The sequence below is a fragment of the Spodoptera frugiperda genome, chromosome 6 (assembly GCF_023101765.2).
Source record: "Spodoptera frugiperda isolate SF20-4 chromosome 6, AGI-APGP_CSIRO_Sfru_2.0, whole genome shotgun sequence".
Lineage (NCBI taxonomy): Eukaryota > Metazoa > Arthropoda > Insecta > Lepidoptera > Noctuidae > Spodoptera > Spodoptera frugiperda.
The window spans coordinates 3,808,086-3,820,293 of record NC_064217.1 but is presented as its reverse complement, the minus strand read 5'-3'; the positions used below and the strand labels follow the sequence as shown (position 1 = coordinate 3,820,293).

At 33.5% G+C, this 12,208-nt stretch overlaps 1 protein-coding gene across 4 annotated transcripts in view; it reads right to left on the bottom strand.

Annotated features, from left to right (window-relative positions):
* Positions 1-12,208, bottom strand: part of LOC118267464 (amyloid-beta-like protein) — a 131,476-nt gene that overhangs the window by 11,799 nt on the left and 107,469 nt on the right. For all 4 annotated transcript variants that reach the window (XM_050694003.1, XM_050694005.1, XM_050694006.1 and 1 more), the window contains exon 2: positions 1,853-2,014. In XM_050694003.1, the coding sequence (XP_050549960.1) occupies positions 1,853-2,014 (162 nt within the window). The remainder of the gene's footprint in view (positions 1-1,852; positions 2,015-12,208) is intronic.

Sequence of the window (12,208 nt, the reverse complement as noted above, 5' to 3'; positions counted from 1 at the left end):
AGATGTCATGCTGCAGAACTTGTGCATACAAACAAGGATGGATCAATAGAAATAGAATAGAAATAGTTACCATTCAATATAGTTATTAGGCATTTACGTCAAATCAATATTCGACCATAGGCGTATTCTACATAAGAAGGGTTTTTCAATAATCTCCATTCTTAGCAGGGTTAGAGTAACAGGTTGAAAAGTAATGTCCGACTTGTAAATTAATTAAAAATTTTAGACGCTTATTTTCTTAAAGAAACAATTACTTTCTAAGATAAATTGATTTGAAATGTCGCTTGACGTCACTCCAATGTACGTTTTATAGTAATGACGTATTTACTCCCGCTCATAAACTTTGATTCATTTATCTAAGTATCGTTAACTTATATGACAAAATAAAAAATACGTGTCTAATATTTTTTAATTACCTAACTGACGGACTAAATAGATTTTTAATTTTTATACCCCGTCATCATCCATATTAGCCCTAAGTCGGCGCTTACAACACCATTGTGGTAATGACGTCATCTCACGGTACATACATTAAGCATTATTTGAAGCCAATTTCACGCGAATTAATCAATTTAATTTAAATTTGAAATGAAATCGTCTGGTCAGAGGTGAGTGAGGCAACAACAGTCCTTTGTGACCTCAGCCTAGGTACTCACATTCCGTCCTAAATCAGGAATTCCATAAAACAGTGGAATTTGGCAATTTAAAAGGGTTAATGTGAACATACGACTGGTTTGTATTCTAAATAGTTTAATTTGAATCGGAGCTCGTATCACCCGGTTGGTTCCTCATAAAGTTAAAGACGAAAAGTAGGTTTTTCCAAAACAATTAACCCATTACAGTATAACGTTCGATAAATCGGACGCTAGAAAATTCCATATATTGTGAATTAAATTAAAATCATAATAAGTGCTATAATAAACTTTATGCTGTAGTGATTTAACAAACTTTTGTACTTAAATGTTACTTTGTTTCTTGCTTTAGTAGTGATCTCAATAATTTATATTTCACAATATCTGAATTAGGATGTCCCTGTCATCGTACCACCCACTTTGTCTACCAGACCGTGTTAATCAGTCAAGAACCTCATACTACAAAATATAAGATTCTAATATTAACAAAAAAACAATATTGATGATAATATACGAAATCCCAAATAGAATGACGATATCAATATTACATAAATACTTAGATAATGTATTGTAAGTTACACAACATATAATGCCCGTGGGTGTTAAAATAGTTAAGTAAGCAATTAGTTTTAGCGAATTACTTATTGGTAAGTATGTGTAGTGCTAGTTAAGCGGTAAGTTAACGAGATTAGTGGCTGTCGATAATACGTGGTCACGGGGAACTGCACGAGGTTACGTCTCTATGTCAACTTGTGTCGTGTTTCGTTATTATTAACATTTAGATTATTCTAATGGTGACCAGATAAGCCAGTGTTTTGCTTTTGGAACTAGATGATATGTATTTAACTTAACTTGACTTAAGGTCCTATGTCTCCTATTATGCATTTGCATGTCGTCAAAAGATATCACAAAGAAAACGTGTAGATCCTATGCCATATTCTCTGAATTACATATTATGTAATACGAAAAGTAGATTCCGAATTTTCCATTACTTTAAAACTCATCCACGTCTAAATCATCTAGCTGGTGTATTCAACAAAATCGGACCATAGTATATTGCAAAGTGAAGTTTAATAAAACATAGGAAAAAATCACGCAGTAAGTGACCACACTAGCCAAAATGTCTGTCTGTCGTTCAGTCCTCTAGTGAAGTTTTTTGCTCATTCCAACTAAAGCAGTCTCTGTCTATTTCGTAATGAGCCAATAACTCAATATCCTACCTTCTTGCAATAGTCGAGGATTTCCATCTTGTCCTTGAGGCAGTTGTGGGGCTTGGTGGTGAGGTCGGGAGTCCATCGGCCGGCGGCTGACATGTACTGCGGGTGGTAGGTGCCGCCCGCTTCGCAGAGGACGGCTACCTGGGGCTCTGCCCCGCTGCTTGCCTGTAACAACAGAAGGGTATTTGTTAGGAAAGATGTTGATATGTCAAGGTGTTTTATTTTATTTATTTATTTTTAACGGCAAAGGGAGGGTAGGGAGGCCTACCCTCCTTCCACTCCCCTTAAGGTGCTTTGGTGGACCGAATTTTGTATAAAGAGTAGTATTAAAAGTAGCAAGATTGTAGTGTAACAAAACTGTTGAACTTCCCAGTAAAAGTGTAGCCAATATGGTTCCTAACCGAATCGACATTTATGTTACTTAATTATATTTAAAATACATTAATTATTATTGTGAAGCCGAAGGTACATTACTACATCTAGGACAAACATATCACGTAAAAATGTACAATAACATGTAAAATCTACGCAACACATTTTTCAAATTACGTACCAAACAAATAAAAGCTATATGTATACAATCACCCCAATCAGTTAATGTCTAAGACCTAAGTTGTCCTAAGTCCCAGACATTCTGATGTCTAGATACCTGTCAGATTAGTCTAGACTGGAGGGGAGTGTGGCCTAGACTAGTTATTATTAAAAAAGGGTCGTTGTGCGCCCGAGTGATACTAATTTATAAACTTAATAGTTCTAGAATATTCTCATTTCGAAGATATTGCGAGCATATAAAATTATACTGTAATATATTGAAGATAGAAACCTTTTTAGTTTAAATTAGATCGTTGAAGATTGAGAAAATAAATGTAGGACTTACAACTAATAGGTACTTATTTGATACTTTATTATAGCTTATTACTTTATTTTCTCCAATGTTATTATTCTTAAGTATATTAAGGTAGAAAGTGTGTGTACACAATACATATTACTGTTTACTGAACAAATAAGAACGTACATAGATACGAAATTAAACAAATAATGAGACTTTTAGCTCTTGAAACCTCTAGACAACTTGAACACAAATCAAAACACTCATCTAAATTGAATTTAAAAGAAAACAAACCCTAAATATGTAGAGCATAAAGTACAAAATACAGAAGACATTTCAAATTCAAATTATAAAAAAAAAATAACGAGATATCGTCTGCACGAAACAGACGAAGCTAAGGGCAACAACCCGTAACCTAATACATGTAAGCCCTACGGTTTTCCATTAGTTTAACTATACATTGCATTTTGAAACCTATTGTTAATCGATCGTTCGCAAACAAAGGGGGCAATGCACTGTGATCACCGGGCTTAGGGTTGTATAAAAACGTTGGGATTTAAAGCTGGATTTGGACTTCTGAAAGAGATTAAAGTTAAATTAATCCTTTGAAAATATTGCATTGTATTCGTTAATTTGTATTAAAATTTTTAGCAGTTGTTTGTTTTTAACTTAAATGTATTTAATGTGTCTTTATCTAAGGCTTTATATTATATCAATGTTATCGTTCATGGAATCAACCCCTAATAAAGCTGTTTAGTAAAAAAGTATCCAAAATAATCCCGTTTAACAATTAAATGAACAAAAGATTTCGTCCTAACCAACTAAAAAGCCCGAAACCTTCGATTTGCAAAAACAATATTGTAAAAAGAATTAATCTAGGCCTCATTTAATGTGGTTTTTCACGAGAACCATAATAATAAAAGAAATATTCGTCTGTTTTAACGACAAAGTGATCGTTAAATCTCATCGTAAAGTATGTATTTACGTTTTTACAGTTTTCATGCAAAACACGTATCGATTTTTTCATAAAAACTGTCGGAAGAATCGTTTTAATCAGAGCCTAGAAAGAGATATCGTTCTTTTTACGACTGAAGATGAATTGCTTTCAAGAAAACATATTCCGATCTCTCAATATTTCTAGAACTTTCTAGAGGTGATTTTAATTACAACTCAATAGATAAGTGATCTGTTTACTACTTATTAAACGTTCTTTATAATTTTAGCATAATTTTATATTTACAAATTTATTTTGTAGCGTACATAACACGTGGTGACGTCTAGGTGACACGATTGGAACTAATTGACGGGAAAATGTATTGCAGTGAACAGTTCACTGCAAACTTTTGAAAGTTTTTCATGACTTGACACTCCATCTACACATAAATAATCAAAGAACGGTGTAATATTATATTTAATTTTAGCCTGCATAGTCATACATGTAGGCATCACGATCCGTATAAAAAATAACAAAACAATAAACCTCAAAACATTTCAACGTGATTAAATATACGAAACAAAATTATGACACTAGGATTAAAAATATCTTTAAAACATCAACGTCAAAGGACGAACGTGTTTTCAAAAAAGTTTTACCTCATTTAAAAACTACTGGCATCCCACTTCACTTGTTGCAGTTAATTACAGAATTTTCACTTCAGCCACTCCATTTAGTTAATTAATTAAAACTCATCAACATTTTAGTTTCTATCTCTGTCCTGTGATGTCAGTGTGCTGTATATTTTAGCTACAATTTAATTATATTTCACAAGTAATCAACACGCTTACACTGTGTTCGCTATCCACCATTTTGTTTTGTTTATTTTTAATCTTTCACCTAAACTTAATTTTAAGCCAACAAACAGCCAGTGTTGCGTTCTAATTTTGATTTTAAATAATGAGTTCATTTGAAGTTGAAGACACATTTTTTATTGTTAGGTTCTAAAACAGAGTATGTATTTAAAATAATGCGAATTCCATTTTTAAAAATCATTTAAATGTGTTTGGTAATAAATTACCTTTATCTGTTTTTTTTTTTATATCTGTAACGAAAGTAATCTTCAGAATACCTACGTAATAATATAATTTGAAGAAATAATTTTTAAGACGTTTTTATTTGAAACATGGAATCGACCATGTTTATAAAATATTGTTTACAAGCTACTTATTCATACCAAGAATTATCAGCAGTTTACTAGTAGTGTAGTGTATCTAAATTCACTCTATAAATAACAATAAAACTTTTGACATCTTAGTTTTAGGTGTACGAAGTTGTACTTAGTATAAATGATAGCTAGTTTTGGAATAGTTCTTAGGTATTAGTTAGGGCACGTCTTGAAAACTTACCTCGTTAGTGGACTGAGTGACAAGTGCGATTCAACGTAAAGTTTGGCGAACAAGTACTGCGTATTTGTCATGCTAATATTCTTACTAGTTTAATATGATCGTGGTCATGTTTAATTCGTTATAAAACTGCACTAGTTGCCTTTAATAATTGTATGTTAGTGTACGTACACATTAGTACGTTATATGTGCTGAGATTTTACCAAAATCAAATGAACAAATCCTCCAAAATCTTTTTTAAAACAGTAAAGAAATAATAATTTGACAACGGCAAACATCAATTTAAAAAACAGAAAGCAAACAACCACCAATTAAATTTACCGTTCCAAAGAAAATACTAGAACAATATAAATTCTCTAAGAAATAAAGCGAGCGAGAAAAATATTATTTTCATTTGAAATAGGAACAATAAAGATAAAATAAATACAGGCTGCTCCATTTAAGTCGGGCTTGTCGACTCACGAGCCCGATACGATGTCGACGAGTCGACAGGAGAGGAACGGGGAACGCTAAGTGCAAACTCTAGTATTGTAAAACGGAAAGTTCTTAGGAATTACGAGTCAGGGCTGCTACCGACCCTAATACCCGATACTACGACAAAGTTTTACGAACAATAAAGACTCATTTTAGTAATTGAGAATTGCTCGGTTGAGTTAATTTCTGGCGCAAGGTTTGAGTGATTGAGGACAAATTAGTGTCGTTCTAAAAGTGTAATGACGGTTGAAAATAGACTTAGGTCTCATTGTTATTTATGTACAAGCGTTGAAGTTTATTTTTATACAAAGTATTCGATATTGATATTCTTATCAATTTATTGACACGTGTAAGAATACAATTGCAGGTACAAAGCTAAAAATGTACATAGTCATAGAAACATAACGGGAATTTTATTTTAGGTTTGACATTAAACACCATATTAAGTACGTCATCGTACGTATAAAAAGTTTAAAATTAAACTGAGCCATGACAACTAGTAAAGTTATAAACAACAGCGTGTTCCTAACTCAAGACCTACAGCGTTCACACCCTGTAGGTAATAAAAGCCAGTGAAATATAGGGATACCCGTCATACTTGTATGGGATTATGTTGGAAAATTAAGTGCTGATATATTATGATTTATTATGTTAGTACACATTTTTACGAGTTGATTTAATAGCTAGAAGGTACCGTAGGGTCCTAAGCAACACTTGGTACCAAATGGACTTTGTTTTAATATCTTAAGTTGTTGCTTTACTAAAATTTTAGCGAAGGACATTTGGGATCCTCATCATATTTGTTTTATGATATCCTTGGTTTAACATTGTTAGACTGAGGTATTGGACTATAGAATTTACGAGCTCTGCAGCATAGATTCAAAATATGTTGTCCTTTAAGGGTTTCACATTTCAACGGCACCGCCCCAACCCAGCTATAAACTGGTCATTTAAATTTGAACATTAAATCTTATGTTTTATGGTACATTTCATAACGTCAATTCGTATTAATGTTTTACATTTAACGGTTGCAAACGCGTATGCCACGCACTTTCAGCGCGGCCGTACAGCATTCTCATATTGTTTTCGAAGCATAAAACGCCGTACCGCAGCCTTGCCGTGTCTATACTATTTAATGCCTCTTGCGACACCCACGAGAATAGTAGGGAAGGTACTATGTTTGTATTCTAATCTGTCTTACGCTACTACACATTCTATTCAAATCAATGAAAATAGTATTTCACAATCATTCATTGTTTCCAGAAATACGTTCATTCGAAAAATCGGTCGCCATCTTAATAGCTTAATTAAAATCGTACCGGCACATATTAAATTTAATTATTTCGCCATTAACACAAGCTAATGTCGGAAACTTCTTCACCTACCTTTTGAAGAGGGTTTAGGGACAAGAATAATATTTGCCTACTGTTATAACAACTGTTTTATATTAAAAGACGTAATTAACAAGTTGGACATAATATTATTAGGGTTTTGACTTAATCACGTCATATGTTAAGACTATAAAATATGACTGGTGTCACTGGTGTGAAGTGCGATGGGCAGCATATCAACCTACCACAATGTGTCGTGTAGAACTTGAACCTTATTCTATCGTAATATAGTTGAAATTCGATCAAAGAAATTTTACAGATTGTGATAGGTTGATATGCGGTTACTATACCTAAATTCAATAAGGTTCATCTCTGCCTAACCCTTCAGGGGTTTGAAGACAGTATCTTAGTTATTTTAACAGAGGTTTTTTCCTTTGGGAATAGTTTGGGGTTCTCGCGTAAGTTATATGTTAGTTTTCTTATTCTTTAGCCATGTTTTATTCAGCAGATTTCAAGTGATGAATATATCTAGACAATTTACCGCAGAGGATTCTCTGAACCTTTATAGAAATTGAAGGTCAACGGACGAAGATATTAAATAGACACATTTTAGAACTATTCAAAATTCATTATTTTTTTATGATTGAAGTAAATTTATGGTGAATAATGGAAACGCTAAAAATGTGCAGATCATCTGCCTACCCCTTCGCAGACTGTATGTTATAGGCGTGACTTGTTAATGTTATATACTGTTAGATAAAAGATAGTTAATACTACTACAACTACTAATACAACAACGAATATGTACGTGTTTCTCTTAAAACTAACAAAATGCGTATGACATAAACAGTACTTAGAATACCTACGCTATCAAAAAAAAAACGTCACAGACAAATACTATTAAGTAAATACGATCAATGTACTCCACCTAATTTAGTGTCACATGGAACAATATGTATTAGGTAATATTGTTACTCTCCTTTTTTCAAGGAAAATAATATATTTCTCCTTTTATTAGAGGTACTGCGAGTATCTATAATATGGCATCTCAAGAGCTTATTTTATCGAAAGATGAAAGTAAAGAGGATGTATATTATTTATTTATAGATTGACGTCATTAATTTATATTTATAAGGCCCTTATTGACGCAATCGACCTCCATACTTAACAGGAGGTAGGTATATTAAAACCTCTTTGTAGCGTTTTGAATTCTATTACGGTTTAATTAGGTGTGTTATTAAATGGTTATTTATAAATTGCTTTCAATTATTGTCGGATTATGTGTAAAGAGATCGATACTTCTAATTACCATTAAACATTTTCATTTTCATACAGTTCACTTGTAGTTTTTCACTATTTTCTTTAAGGTACGCGTCCACAGGCCCGCTTCGTACGCATCGCACGCAACGGATTTTAGTTTGTCTTGTATAGAAACTTATACAACTGCGTCCACTGATCCTCATCGTACGGACCGCATCATCAGCAACGGAACCTTTAAGGACTATTTAATTAGTTTTTTCTACCTAATACTGCTTCTATTTGTATCCAACTCCATATCACCTAGATACCTTTCCGTAACGAGTGCCCCTTCAAATTAATACGGGCGTGACAATTACATTTATCTACCTAATTACTTCACCAGCCCCCTACAGCTATTGCGAGTTAAATTAATTCTGTAAAAACCTTTGTTCCCAAAAAGTTTGGGAGGTATTAACCTACATAGCGGGGGTTGTTAGGAGTAAAAAAGTTGGAATTTCCGTGTAATGTTCGTACAATTACATGGAAGTTACTGTGAAAGTAGATTTAAAACAGATTAAATGCTATGTGTATAGGTACCTACCCGTAGGTAATTGTGTTTTGCTTAACTTAGTTGAAATTACGTTAAGGGCTTCTACGTGCCTTTGAGTAGGTTTACGGATACCTAACAATCTGAAAATTAATCTAATTTATTAATATAGGTAGTACGTATAGTATTAGGTTATATCAAGGAAGCTTCATGATATTAATTGAATCGTTTAAGACACCGTTCCGACCCCACCCTAAATACTAAAAATTGTATAACTCATCTAAGTATCTACATATCAATCAATCAAAATCACCAATCATCAATATAAAACAGTTAATTAAACATTCACTCAAACAACTTAGAATAAAATACACAATACAGTTATGAAATCGATTTCCGCGAACCGATTTATAAGTCGTTGACTTACAAAGTTATCGAGATAAAAGTTAGAAGTTACAGCGTTCTCGAGTGTATTTAATATCGAATCGAACGTACACCGGAGACTAGTGTCGACGGCTTCGCGAAGTGTCGGCGAGTGTCGGTAATGTCTAGAGTGTCGACACACCGACACTACGACTGTCCGATATTGCTAAAGTTGTTCCTTTACAAAATTGTTCCGGCTTATTTAGAAAACTATTTCGATTTGAGACCGTACCCTTTGTTGTTTTGATTGAATTTTCTATCGGATGCTGTTCTGTGAATCTTTTTGTGTTTTAAAAGTGTTTTTGGTTTTAGATTAAGGTTGTGGTTTGTTGGGAATATTAGGGAACAGATTTCATCGACTCGATTACAAATTGAAAAGGTGAATTCTTAAATAGAATTGATGAAAAAACAAACTGATATAGGTAGTAACGACTAAAAAGAAACACTCCATATCAACGTTTATATTATAATTAAGTAAAACATGAAATTAAAACACACAGAGCTAAACCTCAGTTAACTTTAAGCTATCATTTCCTAGTTCCAACCAATCCCCATGGAACATCCACAGTTTATATTAATTTACTCCACTCCACAGACACGAAATTGTAATCAAAGATACTGGCCATGTTCCCCCACTAAGTCAGCAGCAATTTCTGCGGAAACAAGTGATAAGATCGGCCGTAATTTACAAGTTACTCCATGTTACGACACCCGTGGCTCATGGTTTATGACGTTACATATAGTACACACATGTATAATTGTATATTAACTAGGACAAAACTTTTGGGATGTATGGCATCTTAATTTTGTAACGTTGTAATATGGAAAATATCACGGGTTTGTTGTTTATTATTATTTTGGTTGTGTTTTGACGGGGTGGAATTATGGGGAGGTGACACATAAATTAAGTGCATAAGTACATAGCAAGTTTCATATTCAGAGATATTTATGAAATCTTTTCACCTCAAATTAAATGAAACTTTACTAGGTAGGTGAGAGTGAGAGATATCCTGTAAACCCAAATCTAACTTCTATTGTTTAAACATCGATGAAGGTAACCGTCATTAAAGCTTCTGTATTCATTATCCCATTCCCAATTAAAAACTCCGAAACCATGACTACTAAACCCACATAATAAAGGAACAAACTCCATTTTATCTTTAAAAGAAAATAAAAGAAGTGAACGAATGCTGTAAACACAATCGAGTGTTATTGTGTAGGCTCTAGCGCTGAACTGTTGCCAGCTGGCACTAAAAGTGCCACCCAAGTACCGTCCAGTAGTCGCCAAAAGTATTTATTTATATGGAACAACCTAGTTCGGAGTATTACGGACTTTTTATTTTGTGGTCAGATGGTTTTAATGTTCTGTAGATATGTTTGTGAATGTCCTAGCACTAGGTGTTTCTGGGTGTTTCGTTCTTGTGACTCTGTGGAAGATTTTATTACCGACTCTTCGATGCAATTCTGTCTGAATTAATTGTAGTCGCTTAAAACTCTTTGTGTGATCCACAAATTGTTGTTTCGGATCTGTATATCATGTGTATGTGAACTTGTATGTTTGTAAACGCACCCACGACATAGGAGAAAACCATAGGGTGGGGCACATTTTTTAAACGTGTCAACGTGTTGAGTTTCCTACATCTAGACTAGGTCCTCACTTCAAAATATTGTTACCAATTAACAATTCTCTTACACCAAAAATCTCCATAATTGCAGTCCCCACTTCGATTTAATTGCCCATTGTACCAAATCTACAACAAATACAATAAATTTCAGATCAACGACTCATACAAAATTTAATATAAAACAAGTACACTACTCGTACAAGCCCTTTTCGAAAGGTCTGTATCTCAAGTCGAAAGTGTCAAACAACTCCGTTGACCCAGACATCCTTCACTTATGCGCAAGTCATACGAATAAATTAGATAACTTTTATAAATATTCAAGTACACTAAAAATATTATCACGCCTTTTATCCCCGAAAGGGGATACTTTTCACCAATGGTATAAGTCGCATGTAAAAGGGGGTAAGCCTATTGCCACAATTTCAGACTCCGTGCTACTACTGAGTAATTTTCGAAAAAAGCCCAGCAATACTTTGCCCAAGCCGAGAATTGAGCCCAAGACCTTGCCCAGCAGTCACACTTGCGACTACTCGACCAACGAGGCAGTCAATATTCACAATATAAGACTTACAATAATAACACGATTAGATGTAATTTTATTAAGATATTCGTAGAGAAATAAGATAATTTCTTCGATAGGTAAGTACTAAAAGAAAAAGACTACGAAAAAAATTGATTATCATTTATTGATTTTATGTTTATAAAATATAGACTTTACGTGTTCGATAATGTTTGAAGAAATAATATATTAGTAAAAGATATGTTTCGCCTCTTATACATTTATGAAAAAGGCAGTTAAGATGTACTTTAAATTTAAATTAAGACCTGTAATACCTACCTTAACGTGCAAATAAATATTTTGAGTTTGAGTTTATTAGTCTCTTATTACGATAATACTTGATGAAATTCACAATGAAAATCTATATAGTCGACGACCGCTTAAAATTCCAAATACATAAGTTTTCAAAGCAATTTTTAACCATAAAGAAAAGTTTCGATAGTACTAGGTACGTCAGTAGTAACATAATCAAATTAGCACCAGCACTGCTCCTCAAAGACTTCCAATGTTCATCTCTCGAGCGAGATTCTTTGAAAAGTTTAATGTAAAAGAAAATTAAAGTCAGGTAGAGCGTCTCGGAGAATGCAATCGGCAGACAAATAAAACCACTAGTGACGAGTATTTCCACAAGTCCGGAAACTTGGCACTTTATGCAAATGCATGCAGATCCCGCGGACACTTGTAACTACGACACTAAAGGATCGGAAAAAATAGGGTTGTCACTAGTCGCTAGGTACTAATTACGCGTCTCGCTGGCTCGTGACTAAGTTGATAAATTGAACTAAGAAAAAATGTTAACCTATGTCTCGTTCTTTGTAATTTTGTAAGTAGCTAACTATTTTTTACTTTTATATAACTTGAAACGTGCCCCATGTGGCTTGCGTTGTGTAGGTAAAATATGAAACAATAAAATTTTCCATTTTATAGTTACAGCGCAGACAGAAAACAGCTTCCAATTCCATTTCAATATCCACTGAATTACTGAGATAGGA